General features: G+C 39.9%; 1 protein-coding gene across 4 annotated transcripts in view; it reads left to right on the top strand.

The window, feature by feature from the left end:
- The window catches only part of PIGQ (phosphatidylinositol glycan anchor biosynthesis class Q), a 70,905-nt gene extending 52,513 nt beyond the window's left edge, over positions 1 to 18,392 (top strand). For all 4 annotated transcript variants that reach the window (XM_056805750.1, XM_056805748.1, XM_007499201.3 and 1 more), the window contains exons 10-11: positions 3,185 to 3,246; positions 6,391 to 18,392. In XM_056805750.1, the coding sequence (XP_056661728.1) occupies positions 3,185 to 3,246; positions 6,391 to 6,543 (215 nt within the window). In that variant the 3' untranslated portion in view covers positions 6,544 to 18,392. The remainder of the gene's footprint in view (positions 1 to 3,184; positions 3,247 to 6,390) is intronic.
- The last annotated feature ends 248 nt before the right edge of the window (positions 18,393 to 18,640 follow it).

The following is an 18,640-nucleotide window of genomic DNA, read 5'->3' as shown; positions in this document are numbered from 1 at the left end:
AGAACTAACTAAAGTAACTGTTTAGAGTGTGAACAAATCACAAGCTCTGGCCAAACTATACTTCCTTCACAGCGCCCTTTCATTCCTCTCTTCGCTCACGGAATTGAGTGCCAGGATTGAGCTTGACATTAGGTAAAGCAAGAACCTGCAGTCTCAATTGCAGACTCAACAGTTTTTGTGTAAAAGAAACAAGAGGATAATATATGCCAGAATGCCAGCATTTCTAGCTTTAGGGCAGTGTTAAGAAGAAAAGGAAAAGACTTAGTGTTATGACCCTAGAGGTTTCTTCAGTTCTGAAGTATGCGATTCTGCAACATTCCTTTAATGCAGAGGTTGGGACAAAGTCCTTCAGCATAACTGGCCCACTAAGATTGAGTCAAATTGAGTCCTAATCTAAACCTGCATCCATAGGACATTCAGTTGATCAATCAGAATTGACTCAAGACCTCCACCTTTCTTGCCTGTGTTTCTTGACCGTGTTTCTGTTGGGTCAGCCTCTACATAAAGAAAACATTCATGCTTAGGTGGGTCTCCCTATTCATTATCCTCTGTGCTATGTAAATTTATCTGCCTGATTTACCTGACAAGTGATCAATAGAAACTGAGATTGGGAGAAATTTTAGAGGTCATCTGATCTAGCTTCCTACTTGGCATGTAATGAAATCACAGGAGAACTGGTCGTGGCATCAAAAAACCCAAATTTGAGTCTGCTTTACGCCTTACTATGGAATGATGGGCAAGTCATTTAACTTCTCCAGACTCAATTTCCTCCACTAGGAGATGGAGACAATAACATTTGCATTGCTTTGTTCAAAGAGTTCTAAGAAAAGTTCTTTGTAAATATCAAAGTGCTAAATAAATGAGAGGTGCTATATTCCATAATATCTTTTCCCTGAATGATAGTTTTCAAAACTAGCCTTTCAAAGCTACTGTTGTAAGCCCAAGATAACCAGAAGAATATAAAGGACTCGCCCTTGAGAAACAAATTTGTAGCTGCCACATTTTGACTTTGCTTATTTTGCTTGCCTTGGGTACTGAGTGCTAAGACCATAAAGGCAGAAATAAAGATTTCTTGGTATCAGTGCCAGTTCTGAGGGGGTCATATTGGATTCTAAATTCAGAAGCCATTTGATATATTTTTGCCAGATTGCCTGAACCAACTGCAACCAGTTCCCACCACTGGATCAAGAAATTGAGGAGTGTGCATTGATCATTTATACCTTGTGAAATATATATATGTACATGTGATATATGTATAGTAGCATACACCTGTACAAAGCTGTTGGACTTTCTTTCCAAATGCTGAGAGGCCTGAGAATCTCAGGCATCATCGTTGGGAAAGCAGAGACAGTTGGCTGGTGGCATTCAAAATGTGAAACCAATTAAAATGAAGATGAAAGCCATCCATTGTTTGGAATTCATTCTGACACCCTGGTGGTGGGGGAAGACTCCTGTCACTATAGCTATTGGTCTTTCTTTATTTGTAAATAAATGGAAAAACCAAAAATTGCAATAATAATAATAATGCATTAAGTACTCACAGTGTGCAAAATACTGTGTTTCATGCTAGGAAAAATACAAAGATAATTAAGACATAATGCGTAGGGGGCAGCTGGGTAGCTCAGTGGATTGTGAGCCAGGCCTAGAGACAGGAGGTCCTAGGTTCAAATTTGGCCTCAAATACTTCCCAGCTGTGTGACCCTGAGCAAGTCACTTGACCCCCATTGCCTAGCTCTTACCACTCTTCTGCCTTGGAACTAATACACAGTATTAATTCCAAGATGGAAAGTAAGGTTTTTTTAAAAATAGATGTAATGCGTAGCCTCGAGATTTATAAATTTATAGGGATGATATAGGGAACAGGACTGATTTCATAGATCTAGGGAAGTTCCAGGTGAAGAAACTCTCTCTTCTAATATTCCAGCACCTCTGTAACCTGTGGTAGTAGAGAGCTGCCTAAAGCAGTGAGAAATTAAGTGATTTAGCTTGGGTCATTTAGCCAAGATGGGTCAGTCTGCAATCTTTGAAATCAGCTCTCTATCCACCAGGCCATGCTACCTCTAGGAAAGATAGAACCCACATATGTTATATCATAACTATATAATAGCTATCTATTAACTATGTAATAACCATAATTCAGCAGAAACAATAAAAGCGTAAAAGAAATATAATGCTAGAGGGCAGCTGGGTGGCTCAGTGGATTGAGAGCCAGGCCTAGAGACAGGAGGTCCTAGGTTCAAATCTGGCCTCAGACACTTCCTAGCTGTGTGACCCTGGGCAAGTCACTTGACCCCCATTGCCTAGCCCTTACCACTCTTCTGCCTTGGAGCCAATACACAGTATTGACTCCAAGACAGAAGGTAAGTGTTAAAAAAAAAAAGAAATATAATGCTGTACAAGGACCAATGGAAGAAATGGGGGTGATCAAGGGAAATCCATATACAATCAGTTGCTTTGGAATTGGGCCTTAAAGGATGAATGAGATTTCAGCTGGCAGTCATGAGGAAGAGAGCTTTCTAAGAATAAAGGTGTAGAGGGAATGCTTTGGATTTGTGAGTGGTCTAATTGGATTGGGGCATAGTTGAGCAGTAGTGTCAGAGAAACCTCACAGAAAGTAACCTGAACCACATTCGTGTGGGCCGTGAATGCCAGTCTGAGGTGTTTCATTAAGTTGAATTGAACTGATTTGATAATTAATAGGGTCAAAAACTTCTACCGCCATGCTGACAGCCCAGCCCAACACTGAAAAGCAGCCACTTTCCCTTCCCTATTAGAAATCTCACTTTTCTTTATTTCAGTAAAGTTCTGTGAAGTCCTTTTGATAATTAGCCCTTCCCTACTCCCCCTCTCCAAAAAAACAACAACAAAAAAAATTCAGAAAAGAAAATGAAAAATGTATGTCATTCCCAGATAGGTTTCTGGGTTCTCAAACTGAGTATCTGAGAGAAAGTTTCTTTTTTTCTCTCTGTATAATTTCCTCCTCCACCCACTTATCCCTTTTGTTAACAAGCAAAATAGGGTGACTGATATTTGTAGTCTTTTCATCCATATAGTCAGGTGATTTCTGTTTATGTTGACTCACCCCCTGGTATTTGGCTCTTAGGTACAATAAGACTAGGTCAAAGGGAGTCAATAACAGAAACATTCCTCCTTTACTCACATACATCTTTTCTTTGGTTTTCAGCTGGTGTAAAGTTTAGAGTCCTGGAGCAGGAAGAGGGCAGACCCCTTCGACTGTTGATGCAGGTAATGGCAGGCCACATCATATTTGCTTTCAGCCTGTCTAGGGCTAACATAAGGATCTCAGCTACTTTAGCTACATTTCCCAAGACGTGGGTTCATTTGTAATTCTACCTTCCCTGATAGCTTATCTGAGGTTTTATGGCCAGGGTGGAAGAGAATAGAAGCCCATTTTGTTCCATTTTAGTCTCTATTTTTTATCCGTGTGCTTGTTCTCATAATGGGAACATGAATTGAACTCGCCCACATTGATGAAATAGCTTTGGTTTTGCTTCTCTCTATTTACTGATGTAGGTAATTTCTGAAGATTCAGTTGCTGAGAGGGTCATTTTCCTTTGTAGAGTAGCACCCATATCACATAGTAACAAACTTATGTTGAAATGTTCTCACTGTCTCTATGGTAGTGAGACTTACATGGATATAGAATAGAACCTGTGACATCTTAGACCTCTTCAGAATCATAATTCATAGTCTAGGGATTTTCTGGTCCACTGGCCAATTAAATCTCTTCCTCTTCAAAGTCACTCCAACTTTCTTGTTAGAAAAGTATTTTTAAATCACATACCCAAGAAAATTTTTAAAAAGGGCAGATAGGTGGCTCAGGGTATTGAAGAGCCAGGCCCAGGGACAGGAGATCCTGGGTTCAAACATGGCTTCAGATACTTCCTAGCAGCGTGACCCTAAGAAAGTCACTCAACCCCCATTGCCTAGCCCTTACCACTCTTCTGCCTTGGAATCAATATACTGTATTGATTCCAAGACGGAAGGTAAGGGTTTTAAAAAAAAAAAAGCATTACCAGCTATTCCTTATGCTGATTCAGCAAGCCTATTGAACATATTCTTAGCCCAAGAGTGTGAACATATTGTGCATTACTGTGTTATGAAAGGACTTGTGGGAACGTGATCTTTTGAAGTTTAGAGCCCCACCTGCCATCAACTTCTAGCAGATTAATTTTAGACAGTGACCCATTTAGAACAGAGAGAGGGAAGTAGGGAAGTTGGCTGTTCTGTACAAAGGATCCGTTAGTACCAGGTCACAGAAAGCCCACCATTTATTTAGTTCAGGAAGCTGGTCCTAATGCTTTTAAAAGTGTGCTTCCATATAAAACAGCCTGCAGCAAGACCACATTATTCAACTTTATCTAAAATGCATGTTCCCTTTGGTTTGTTCTCAGCAATTTTCCTCCAAACAACTTGCCCTACTAGTTGTAGTGTGTTAAATAAAACTGGTTTCTATTTAGAGTGGTAGGAGTATTCCAGATTATAATTAGGAATGAGAATAATGACTGCACAGAAAGCCTTTTATAAATGTGCCTGCCTTCTTTACAATTCTGGTTTGGTCCTTTTACCTCAGAGCAGTTCATCTTGGGAATGCTTTGTTCTTAATTAACAATATTGAGTCACTGTAGTAACTCAAACGAAGCTTCAGACAAGTTGGAACTGTTATGGGTTTTTACAGGTTCAGCTTTGCCTTGACAACAACAAACTTCAGAGCTTCATTACTTCAGTATATAAAAACCCAAGCTCTCTGAAGAAATACATGAAAGATGACTAATAAATCTTTCAGTGGGAGTGACTTGTCCCTAACAGTACTTTCTCATTGGAAGTCACAAAACATGGAATAAGGAAGATTTCTATCTTACTATTTTTTTCATCACTGGTAGGTTAAATGAAAGCTTATATTCTGCTGTCCAGTAACTTCATCCGAAGGAGAAAAATGATAACCTGTAGAAATGGAATGAAAAGAGCCCCCTACTAGGGACCAGAAGCCCTTGGGTGCAGGTGTCAATTTTGATCTGGAGCAAGGCCTAGACTAGACAATCTCTAAAGTCCCTTCCAGATCTATGATTCTGAACTTCTGTAAAATACAGAAGGAAAAGTTTAAAACAGCAAACTAATAATAGTATAAAGATAAAGATTTACTGTCCTTGAAATCCACTCATAACGTGACCCATATAGTCCATAGAAAATTTTCTAACATAAAATTTCCTATAAATAGGAATACAACAGAAGTCAGTTTCATCTTGGAACCTATCCAGGAAGTTTAGTTTCCAAGATCCTTTGGGAATTCAGTAAAATATATTTTCTAAGGACCTGAACTACTGAATGACACTTTAGTGAGGGATAATGCTAGGAAAACTGAGGTCCTGAAGGTTCAGTAGAATGCTCAAAAGTTCAGAAGACATCTCCCAGAAGCAAGACCTAGATATCATGATTCCTAGTTCACTTAGTGTTCCATATGACCTACAAACTAGGATTTAGGTGAGACTTTAAATTTGTTCTTCAAAAACTTAAAACTATGCAATGAAAAGTTATCATTTTTGCATACAAGTCTCACTGTAATCCTTTAACCTAGTTCTCTCTTACAAGAACCTAGATTCTTATATTTTTATAGCAAGAAGGTAGGCGTTGGATGGGTTCTGTCTCCTATAGACTTACAGCAATCACTGCTTTGCTTATTTATTTTACAATCCAGTTCATCCTGCTGAAAACTCCTGGTGGTTGGGAGGAAGTGGGACACGGGAATTTTAAAAGGACCCATGCCTTCCTCTTCCCTCCTGAACACATTTAGTAATGAAATAAAATATTCAAGGACATGCCATAGCCCAGGTGCTCTCAGATCTTTAGTTCTGTATCCCCTAGGTCATCTCCCAAGATCTCCCAAGGACATTCTGCTTATGCAAATAGTGAAGGGAAATTTACAAGGCACTTAGAACACGGGAAAGCCCGCAATCTGGACGAAGGAAAACCCTAGGTTAAATTAAGTCCAGGAAGAGGTTTTAAATGTGACCTGCCTCCTGAACAGGGACCTGTGTTTGCACTCAGTGTATCCAGAAGAAACAGAGATCTTCTAAGAATGGCACTGCTCTGAATTCTCAGTGTGCCTGTGCCTTTTACTGCAAAACCATTTAAACATGGCACGTAGTCATCAGGAGGAAACCTGGCAATGAGCCCAAAAGCAAATTCTTCTGCCTCCTGTAGATCCCCAGAGGTGCCCAGCAGCACAGTTGGGAATATATAAGAAAGACCAAGAATGAGGTAGGGAGATAAACTCATACATACTTTATACCATCCCTTACTGGCTTCAATTGAAGTCCAAAGTATAATTACTAATCTTTGCTCTGGTCTTTCCTGGTTGTGTATTTTCAGATCAATCCTTTGTCATATGGCAGTGTGGTCCAAACCTACCGTCTCCCTACCTACAGCTGTTACCCCAAGGATACCTGGGGCTCCCTGTGTAAGAAGCTATTCTTTGGGGAGCTCATCTACCCCTGGAAGCAGAAAGGAGACAAGCAGGACTGAAGGGCGGAAATGAGCCAAATGTGCAAGCCTGAGCCAAAGCAAACGTTTTAACTTGCTGCTCATGGGCCAAAGGCAGCTTGAAGCCAACAACTGCTGGCTCAGTGCTGCCTGAGCTCCTTCGGCCAAGAAACCAAGACTTCAGCAGGGATGGGAGCTAGGTTTAAAGTGGGAAGCACGTTATGGGCACTCCCTTCCCTTCTGAGCACTCAGGTGTTATTGACTGGTTGGGGGTTGGGGGGAGGGGGGCAGATATGGGTTTTAATGATTTCATGTTGCTCCATCCTTGATTACACTAGTTCCCTCTGAGTAGGCCAAGGATCAGCAACTATTTTCAAAGAAAGGTCAGTGCCTTGGGTGTCTCAAGCACGAGATAAGAGAGCTGTCCCTGGAGAGTGCTGCCCAGATGGACCCCACAGTGTCTCTCTCCCCTGTACCTATCCGGTCCTGTGTTAGAAGCTGAGTTTCTAGGGGTAAATTTTGTTAAACCTGAGCAGTTGCTGCTCTCAGGCATCACTGGTGGGAATATGTGTTCAGTGTGGGCTACACTCCCACTCTACTTAGCCAGAGTCTGTCATTGAACATCTCAAAAGCTGGTGACGAGTTCAGACCATGTGCTGACAAACATAGAGCTTTCCCTCCCCAGGCACAGTAGGAGGCACTTGTCTTTTACATCGGATGGTGCGTTCTTGCTGAAGAGCTGCCTTTTCCCTTCCCTAAAGCACTCCGGAGGGAGGGCATTCGGTATAGTGAGGAGATGGATCTGCCCCCAGATAGACTTCTGCTCCTTTGCTAGGAAGAGCTGGCTGCTGTAGGACCATTCGCTTTCTTCTCTCACTATTTTCCTTGCTATTGGGACTCTTCTAATTCAGTTACCAAATGCCACGCACTGTTAGCCAGGACAGCAGCTACTCTCAGTGTTAATAAGTAACTCCAGCTCTCAGTTGTCCCCAGAGTTCTTTAATGTTTTCCCTCTTGCAGGCATGTTTTGGAATCTTCCACATTCCTCTTCTCCACAACTATATATACATATGTGTATGTGTGTGTATACACACACACACCTTTTTTCTTTTTTCAAAAACTTCTAAGAAACATTGTGCAAAATTGATCTTTCCATTTGTCAGAGATTTAAAGATAATGGGCACTGACTAAAATTTCAAATTCATATTTGCATTATAAGTGGAGCTGCAAATTCTGGTGCTTCTCCCTAGATACCACCACCGCCTTTTCATCTTGCCACAGGATTCTGAAATCCTGATTCTCACTTCTGTTTGAGTACATCTTTGGAGGACAGAACAGAGAGAATGTCCTTTAAGGATCCTCTGCTCTCTATAATTATAATCTACTTGCTTAGCTTATATGGTTAGACCTAAAAATATCTCATTTCCTCTATGTGTGTGTGTGTGTGTGTGTGTGTGTTTCCTGCTAACATAACATTTCCAAGTGCTTTCTTCTGTAGAGTTTCTTCTGAGCAGCCCTGAGATTGTCATTTATAAACTCAACAATTTGGGGAGATCAAAGCAGCCTATGTGCCCACATTGGGCATGACCCAGCAAGTCTATATCCACTTAATGAGAGGCTCAGGGGAAATGGCCCAATGATCTTGCTCTCCCAATTTAACAGGATTTCCCCCAGTTGCTCAAACATTTCATGGAGAAATCAATTTTCAGAATGAGCCACTATGAGAGTCTGAATGATGAAATTCCTATTGTATTTGAGGTCAGGCCTCTATATGGACAGCTAAAGGTGGGTTCCATAGTAGATAAACCCACATCTGTTTGTATTCAGGGTTTGCACCCACAAATGATCACTTTGCCATCTATCTCCAGTGATATAAACTATAGTACTTCCATTGAAGTAACTTTTGGATTCCTAATTAGAATCCTCTAGTCCCTTGTTCCTAACCTTGCATTTACACCTCTGGAAAATCTCAAATAGTGTTTATAGACATAGGTCTACCTTGGACTGACAAGTCTTGGAAAAGAGGAAATAATTGTCTCCTTAAAAATTATGAACTGGGGGCAGCTAAATGGCTCAGTGGTTTGAGAGAAATGGGCCTAGAAATGGGAAGTCCTGGGTTCAAATATGACCTCAGATACTTATTAGCTATGTGACCCTGGGCAAGTCACATAGCCCTATTGTCTGGCTCTTATTGCTCTTCTGTCTTGGAACCAATACACAGTATTAATTCTAAGATGGAAGAAAAGAGTTTTTAAAAATTATGAATCGATTTGATCATAAACTTCTCAAGGGCAGGAACCATGTCTTAATTTTTATTAACAGTGTCAGTGCTTACTACACAGTGCTTAGCTTAAGCCCAAGTGTTGTTGAGCATTTTTCTCCTTGCAAAGTCAAAGTTAGAATTGTCTTTATCATGATTAAAAAGGCAATTAGGAACATAATTTAATGAGACACATGGTCATCTTTTGGTATTCATATTGATCATAAACAAAGCCTATCTTGAAGATAGTTGCAGTGTATGCATAAGCATCCATTGCAAAGAACAAAGAGGTCAAGAAATTCTACAAAAAACTAGATCAGATCCTCCCAACCAAGCCAGTACTTTGATGTTCAGTAACTTCAGTTAGAAAGGTGGACACAGGTGAGAAGGGTGAAACTGTTAGAAAATATGATACATATTTACTGAATAGATAAATGCTCAAAGGACATGAATACTTTTCAAAAGAACAGGCAACAACTATATGGGAGAAAAATGCCCCAAATCCATAATAATTAGAGAAAGGCAAATTAAAACAACTCTGAAATTTCACCTTATGCCCATCAAATTGACAAAAACTTTAAAAGAAAAAAATAGTAAATTTTGGAGAGATTATGGGAGGAAAACCACACCAATAGACTGTTGGTGGAACAAAAGTAATCTGATATTAAGCAATTTACACTGTTAATACTGTTACTTACACTCATCTGTCTTATCACTTGAAATATATCTCAAGAAGGTCCATGGCAGAAAGGTCACATACCAAAATATTTATAGTAGCCCTTTTCGGTATAGCAAAAAATTGGAAGCAAAGTGGGTTTCCATTCATTGGAAAATGGCTGAAGAAATTGTGGTATGTGAATGTAATGTTATGGCATTTGTTAAAAAATGAGAAATTCATAGAAATATGGGAGGGCTTATAGCAACTAATGCAGAATGAAGAAAGTAGAGCCAGAAAGAAGTTATACACAATGACTAATAATGGCTAAAAAACACTGAAATTCAGATTAAATATAATGATCAACTCATAATTAGAACCTAGATCAAATTGCCTGCCATCTTATGGAGAGATTTTGAAACTCAGAGTTTTAGAAAATGAATATAAAATTTTTACATGTAATTGGGAAAAAATAAAATATATTTTAAAAAAGAAAAAGCAAAAAAATTTTAAATGTATATAAATGATCAATATTGTTTCTGAGGGTCCTGATCAAAAACAGTTCCCTTCTTTTAATAGAATGGTAGTAGCCTGGGTACGTAATTATGTAATGTTATATTATTACATATAGCTATTGGATTGAAATTTTGCTTAGATGCTTTTCTTTGTTATAAGGGAGGGTTTTATGGGAGCATTTATTGGGAAATGACTAGTATTTTTGAAAAAGTATCACTAAGACATTAAGAAATAAGACTTGGGTTTGAAAAACAATAAGAGGCCAAAGGTCAAAAGCTTCATGCCTTTCTATTAATAAAGGGAGTCAGTAAACTTTTGAGTGCCCACTATATGTCAGCACTATGCTAAATGCCAGGGACACAAAAGCATAAGATAGTACCTGCCCTCAAGGAGCTCACAGTGAGAAGACAGTGCTTAAAAAGAAGTTGGAAAGTGGGGGAAGAGGGGTTGAACTGGGGAAGAGGGAGCCTAGGGGAGAAGGTTACTTGGCATGATGAAGTCTTAAAGCTAGAGCAGGAAGTGGTCTGAGGAAGAGAGTTTCAGAACTGATTTTTATCTTACAGAATAATGTTTCTAGAGATCATGAAGTCCAGGAAAATAGCCAGATGGAAACAATGAGGTGAATTCTCTAGGTACCTTCTTTAAATGGTAAAGGATCTGAAAGGAACTCCTCTAGTTTCCTCCCCAGAGGTAGGGAGTTCTGAAGTGTGATTTTCAGAGGATTCTATCTTGTAAAATTATGTGATGAGTACTGTCCCCAAGTAAAAAGAGAGAGAGAGAAGGGGAAAAAATTTAAACATCTATGTTCCAGATGATGTGCCAAGTGCTTTACAAATTTTATCTAATTCGACCCTCACAACAACCCCATGTAGTAGGTACTCCAGGGGTTGGAAGGTGTTAAATATGGCAAGCAATTTTAATACTGGTTACAGATTTGGAAGTCAAATCAGAATCAGTTGTATTCTTAATCCAGTCATGCAGAAAACTGAATGGAGCAAGAAAAGGTCAAGATAACATCAAATTAGAAGAAAGGATAAAAGTAGAAAAATGATGCTGCAAATGATTGCAATAGCTACAAATCTGACAATTCAAATAAGTCACTGGTGCTACAAAAAAGGAAAATGGAAACATTCAAATGCTATGATTTGAATATCAATATTTCCTGCAAAAGTTTACCTAATGTAAAGCAGTTACCACAACAGGGAGGCTAAATGAGTCCACAAAACTAGTTTAACCAATAACACTTGAACTCCCTGGTACAATTCCTTTTCCATAGTATGTGCTTAATAAATGCTTTTTCACTCAGTCACTTCTTGATATAAGGAAAGTCATGGAAGCCCAAGGCAAAATTAATTTAAAATATAAAGGCCTTTGTTAAAATACTACAGAGGAATTGGTGAATGATTATAATCAGTATCACTGTAACTTGTGCTCAGAATTTAATAGAAGGATGTAAGGAGGAAGACTTGCCTTAGAAAATTGTAGTGTTTTATTGATGCCAAACTTCTTCCTGAAACAAATGCCTATATTTTAATATTTTTCTAGTGAAACTATATGACCAAATCATGAAATACCATTATCTCTGAAGAATTAAAACTTAAAGGGCACTAGAGAGATACATGGTGGTCATCAGACTGATATATATTACTAACCAAGAATTCTATATGACAAACTACAAAGTCATAGAAATGTATGACTGGGGGGGGGAGGGGGAAGTGGGCCAAATGTGAATGAAGGACACTAATAGATAGCCTGTGTGCGTCATTGCTATCTACATCATTTCAAGAAATCTAGAAAAAGCCCCTACCATTCCCTATAAAGAATTTATAGGACATAGCCAAGAGTTAAAATGGGGTGAGAAGACATAGAGTGTAGTCCTTATTATTGGTATCATTTCATATGACAATAAAAAGTGATGGAAGTGAAGTCAGCATCCCAAGAACAGAGCATTCATTAATGAAATGGGCAAGAGGCCAACAACTAGATGGAAAATGGAACAAATATGCCAAAATTTCCATAATCTATTTCATAATTGGTGACGGGAATCATCATAGGCCTTCATGTCTCAGACTGATGTTTGGAAGACAGAGTTGAGAAGAACAAAGTTAGTTTCGATGAAAATATTCAAAGAATTTATATTACTGGTAATGCAAGCACTGAAGGATTGTAAGATATCCTAGGTAAGGGAATATGCCAAAAGAATGAACATTATTATCCACAAAGGTGATCAAGAGACCATTAATAACTAGCAAGCCATATGAATATTTTCTCATATTTATATAGTTGTTAGTTTCTCTAAGGCAGACAACATCTTTCTACTGAATGAAAGGTGCAGAGAATATGAGATCCCATCCTGTAATTTTTTTTATTATAAAAAAGCATTTGATGTGATAGGTCAATAAAGGGACTCATGCATATGTTAAAATCATGCAAAACCCTTAATAAATGCAACTACAAAGTAACAATTCAATAACTGACTTACTAAGATCAAGAGATAAACTGGGGAGATGTATGCTTGGTAAAGGTATTTGCCACTGCATGGAAGGTGTACTGTTCAAGTTCCAAATACAAGAGTGATTTTCCCTTTGGTTAGTGAGATATTCTTTGCCAATAAAATTGTGATTATGGAGCTCCAGATCATTACCTCATGAATGACAACACCCAGGATTTCTCAAAGGAGATAATCAAAAATCCAAATAGAAACAACTTAAATGGCTCAAAATTCTCATTGTCTTGACTATAACATATAGTTAGGGGTGACTAGACCATTGATTTGGGGGGGAGGGATTGGTATCTGAGACATGGATTGTGCATGGTTCAAAATTCAATGGGAATGCAAGGGCAGCATATTGGGCAGGAAGAAGAGAGCAGGGTGGCTTACTTTTGAGAAGTTTTGCAGTTCTTTTAATGATTCCAAACTATTCCATGGTGAAAAAAAACCCCAACAACATTCTCTTACATAAACATTTCCCCCATGACACAATATCAATGTTAATCAATCATGGAATGTCAAAATGTTAAAAGGATCAAAGTTGCAGATGACCCCAAAGACACTGGATAAAATGTGATTTATGTGCAAGACATGGCTTAAGGGATATCATTGAGAAAATATATAATTGTATAAGGAGATGGGCTCCTCAGAGGTTGAGATCAAGGGTGGTACCCAGAAAATTTTAAAAGATTAAAAAAAAGACAAAAGGACCAAGTAGATCAAATGGAGCCTTTGTGGAGGACGTATGGGAGAAAGCAGACTAACTGCACAGATGAGAAGGCATGAATAGGTCATGGTTCGGATCAGTAGTTCTTGGAGGCAGGAATCCTAGATTCTTTTTCACATCTACTATAACCCAGAAGTAGACCATTTTTCTGTCTCTATTGCTCTATTTGTAGGAATAGATTATGTGAAAATTGAGCTTCTTGGAAGCCCTTTAAGGTGTACTAAAAAGCTTAAAGTACCAAGGACTTAATTTAATAGTGTTAAAAGTTTATTTTGAAGAAAATGTTGATCTTGTTTTCAGTGTTAAAGTCTAGTGCCCTCTTGTACTCTTTTTTTTTTAATTAAATAAAACCCTTTCTGTCTTAATAACAACTCTTAAGACAGAAGGATATGGGCTACATAAAGAGAGGTAAGTGACTTGCCCCGGGTCACACAGCTAGAGTGCCTGAGGCCAGATTTAAACCCAGGTCCTCCCAACTCTAGGCTTGGCACTCTATCTACTGAGCCACCTAGCTGCCCCTTCCTAAACTCCTTGTTTTTTAATTCCTTACCTCCTGTCTTAGAATAGATACTGAGTATTGGTTCTCAGGTAAGAGCTAGGCAACTGGGGTTAAGTGACTTGCCCAGGGTCACATAGCTAGATTTGAACCCAGCACCTCTTGTCTCCAAGCCTGGTACTCTATCCAGTGAGCCACCTAACTGCCCCCTTGTATACTTTTTTTTTTTTAACCCTTACCTTCCATCTTGGAATCACTACTGTGTACTGGCTCCAAGGCAGAAGAGTGGTAAGGTCTAGGCAATGGGGGTTAAGTGATTGGGTTAAGGGATTTGCCCAGGGTCACACAGCTGGGAAGTGTCTGAGGCCAGATTTGAACCTAGGACCTCCTGTCTCTAGGCCTGGCTCTCAATCCACTGAGCTTCCCAACTGCCCCTTCCTCCTATACTTTTAATAGCTGGAGTTCTCTGCATCTACCCTGCCCTAGTAGTCAGTTCTCTTTGGATTCATTTGTCCCTTTTTAGTATATGTGAAAAAAAAACATGACCAACTCTTGATGTCTCCTTGCAAGAAAGTTCCTCCCACATTCCCTTGTTGTTTTCCCACAATCCAGTGGCTCTTTCCAAGAGCTTGATGTAAAAGCACGGTTGCTCCTTTAGTGGCATATTCCACTCTGCCAACTACATGGATACCCCAGAGAAGGTGTACCCAGTGGGTTACCAGGCTCTAGAGTATTCACTTCTTTTGGTCACAGTAGACGTGGGTGGTTATTCAGAAAGGAAACACTTATCAGCCCAGCTCTGGACCATCTATACTCCTGAGAGATAGTGGTCTCTTCTCTGCTGCCTCTCTGGTTTCGTGGGCATTGACAGTAGGAAAACCCCCACGCACGAAGCTAGCTGTTCTAATTGCTCATGTGTGTGGGAAGCATAGGTCACATTTCACTGATTAGCATCATAATGTTGTTGAGTCAGTACTCCATGGTGCACGATCTTATTCTGGAATGAGAAGAGAAGCACTCTTGCAGTGACTTAAGCTTTAGCTCTGGGAGGGCTTTATGATTCCAAGCAAAATCATCCAAAAAGACCCTCCTGTCCTTTGCCAACTGCACGATGAACAGAGCCCCTATAAAATGTAGATTTTTAAAATGACAATTAACTTATACCCCAAAGAAATATTTAAGAATGAGCAAAAGAAATCAGAATAAGGATAAGAATTTTGCTAAAACTGGTATGTGCTGTCCTCTTGGCGCACTTGGGCTTGACTTCCTACGAGGCATTTTCTCAAGGAAGAATTCTGATTTCTCAGTATCAGTGGGGTAGCATACATCTATGCTTCTTATTCTTAGAAACTTTGTTGTTTTGCTAACAAGATCAAACGAACCCTTAGTTTGAACAAAATGGAGGCTGGTTTTACCACGTCATTATGGGGGCTGAAGCCCTTTCTAATATGAGAAGGGAGTCACTCCCCCCTTTCCTACTTTTCTGAGGTTCAGAAACTACAATCACACTTTAGTCTTCTTACAAGCCTGTAGATTGGCGACTATAACTCTCAGGTTGGGTTCCAGAAGACAAAAGGAGCACTTAGCGTTGAAGATCTCTTCTTTCACAGACACATCTAGCCAGGTGGTAGAATAGAAAGTATTCTGGATTGTAGATGATGACTTCAAGGTCTGCTATGTAAGCCAATCACCTTTTAACTTAACCTTTTCCTTTTCTGCTTTGCTCTTTAGCCATGAGAAAGGTGTGAGTGTATATACCTCATAGCATTTCTCCTCTAACCATTCCATAGCCCAGGCCTGGCAGTCTAGGGATGATATGAATAAGGAAGCTGTTGTCCTCAGGCAACAAAACAGTGCTCCATCTCTTGTCCCTCTCCTCACCAGATATGGGTAGCTGTTGGTGTCATGGATCAAGGCCTCTCCATCAATGCATTTAATCCTGCTGTAATATGATTGAGGATGTATCAAAGGTGAGCTGTAAGTGCCTTCCCCATCTCTAGTGGGCAGTGACCTCTTAGAAACTTGCAAAACCCTTTGTTTATGATGTCTCAAACTTTTCCCCTTTTATACATACCAAGAACATTCCCTAAGAAGCATCCCGACACCAAAACCCAAGCCAATAAATAGCCGTCATTTGATCCACTAAATAAATCTATTCTAGCCCCTTCCTTCCCTAGTTTCCTCTTCTTGGCAAGGTTTCCAGGGGAGGAAGAATTTGCATTTTGTAGGTGAATTCTGGGAAACAGCTAGAATTTAATGTTGTTTCTTACTAGAAGCATTTTAACCTATTTCCTACACATGACTAGAATGAAATCTTGGCCTGAGAGGCAGGGTTGTCCTTCATACCTATTGTGCTGATCCATTTTTCCCTCTTAGAAGCAAACAAACAACTTGGGAAGGACTCTGTGGCATTTTGCTGCTTCCTAAGTCTGGCTGAGAAAAAACGGAGCTAGGTCTCTCTGACAACCCCCATATAGGTTCAGCAAATATTGCCTTATCTAATGGGATGTGATAGACTTGAGTTCCTATTCTACACCAGTAAATCAAGTGATTGGATAGAAGATGGTGAGGGGAACTCTGTGTATTCCCTTTGGATCCCCCCACCCCAAATACCTGCTTCTTTACCCCTGATCCTCTGGACAGAAGAATTCAGCAAAAGGTGTTTTTTTAAGACCTGCTGGCCTAAAGCAATTGAACAGGTTTTATGCTCTCCATTTTCCCAAGTAGGTCCCTCTGAACAGGCAAAAGCTAGGTCCAATCTAGTCGCCACCACAGCATTCATCCCCTGTTCATGAAAAGAGTTTTGGGGTTAGAGCGAGGTAGCTAGGTAGCATAATGGGTAGAGTACCAGGCCTGGAGTGAGGAGGATCTGGGTTAAAATCTGATCATTGACACCTTCTAACTATGTGACCCTGAACAAGTCACTTAACCCCAATTGACTAGCCCCTGGTCTTCTGTCCTAGAATTGATACTAATTGGGTGGCCTTAAACAAGTTGTTTCCCTTCTCTTGATCTCAATTATCTCATTTTTTAAAGTGAAACCCTCATGTAATTGGTAGGATGAGTTGGGATTAGGATAATAGCAATTGTGCATCCTGCATACATAAAGCACTTTTCTGGTTTTATATCCATTATCTCATTCATTTCCCCTTGCTGAGATTGTTTCTCCATTTCCAAAATGAAAGAGTTGGGCTAAACAATCTCTTAAGTCTCTGCCAGTTGTATTTTTTGGATTCTCCGACAAGATGATCTCTAAGGTTCTTCCTAGTTCTCAAAATTATATGACTGTGACACTATGAACCTATATAAGCCCTGTAAAATGGGGGTTTAACCCACAGGTTATCTCCATTTTATAGATGAGAAAATTGGAGAAATTAGATGAACCTTCTCAGATTTCCCAGTTAGTTAGCTAGTTACCGGCAAGACTGGGATAAGAATCCGGGTCTCCTTACTCTGCATACTGTGATTATTACATACCATTTCCAAAAGAGGATCATAGGCCATAAGCCTATCATAAGCCAGATTCCTAAAACCTCAAATAGCTTTGGGCTCCTCTCCCAAGCCATTTATGAATGGAACCCAAGTGCTTGGAAATTCCTTCCCAGAGAGCACTGGCAATATTATTTTTTTTATTTTAAAAATATTTTTCCTTGTTTCCATGATTCACTTTCTTTCCCTCCTCTCTTCCTGCTCCCCTCCCAGAGCTGACAAGCAATTCCAATGGGTACTACAAATGTTATCACTTGATCTTTTAAAGCCCAAACCCCAAATTCTATGCCCATATAAACAAGTGATGTCATATGCTTTTCTTCTGTGTTTCCGCTCCCACAGTTCTTTCTCATAAGTCCCTCAGGATTGTCCTGGATCATTGCATTGCTGCTGGTAGAGAAGTCTGTTAGATTTGATTGTGCCACAATGTTTCAGTTACTGAGTACAATGTTCTCCTGGTTCAAACTTTGGCAATATTAGCACCACTTTCAAGTTTCTTTTGGTTAATGCTTTTTCTAAAAGGCTTTATTTCCCTAGGGAGATTTAAATGGATAGCTCCCACTGACCTGGGTTCTTCTCTCCCTCTCCTGCCCTTGGCTTTTGCCTCCCCAACAACATTACAATCTGGGTTCATCTGGCTATTTTAAGCCAAGCTGAAGGTTCTGCTAATCCAGATGGCATCAGTGCAGTCATCCCATACACCCTCCTGGACATTTCAGCTACTTACATGGCTATCAGGCTTTTCTTGCCAGCCGAGGTGAGGACCTATCTCCCCAAGGCTTTAACAGCAGAAGAGTGTGAAGGCCAAGAAAGAATAAAGGCTGAGATTGTGAGATTTGGAAGCTGACAGTCTCTGAGGCACAGTAGATGAGATGGGAGCAGGACTAGCATCAGGCTGCTTTCCTTCTTCCTCTGGGGTGAAGATCTTTTTTTGCTGTTGTTTTTAAACCCTTACCTTCCATCTTAGAATCTATACTGCGCATTGGTTCTGAGACAGAAGAATGGTAAGGGCTGGACAACGGGGGTTAAGTGACTTGTCCAAGGTCACCTAGCTAGGAGGTAGCTAAGGTCAGATTTGAATCTGAATCCAGAACTTCCCCCATCTTTAGATCTGGCTGGCTATCCACTGAGCCACCTAACTGCTCCTAGGGTAAAGATTTTTTTTTTTAAATTTCCATACTGTCCATTTTTGTAAGTGATCAATCTTATAAAACCAAAACCTCCAAACACCAACACAAATAAACAACTGAAAAATCACATGTTTCCATCTGCATTCCCACTCCAGCAGACCTTTCTCTGGAGGCATATAGCATTCTTTGTCATAAGTGCCTCTGGATTATATTGCAGGCAATAGCCAAGTCTGGCACATCGGTCATTCCATAGTGTTGCTGTCACCGGGTACCGCGTTCTCCTGGTTCTGCTCAGTTGTCTCTGCATCAGTTCGCGGAGCTCTTTCTGAAGTACTCTAACAGTACTGTGTCACCATCATACACCAGTTTGTTCAG

This window comes from Monodelphis domestica, chromosome 7, assembly GCF_027887165.1.
Source record: "Monodelphis domestica isolate mMonDom1 chromosome 7, mMonDom1.pri, whole genome shotgun sequence".
NCBI classification, from domain to species: domain Eukaryota; kingdom Metazoa; phylum Chordata; class Mammalia; order Didelphimorphia; family Didelphidae; genus Monodelphis; species Monodelphis domestica.
This window is presented reverse-complemented; position numbering and strand designations above follow the sequence as displayed.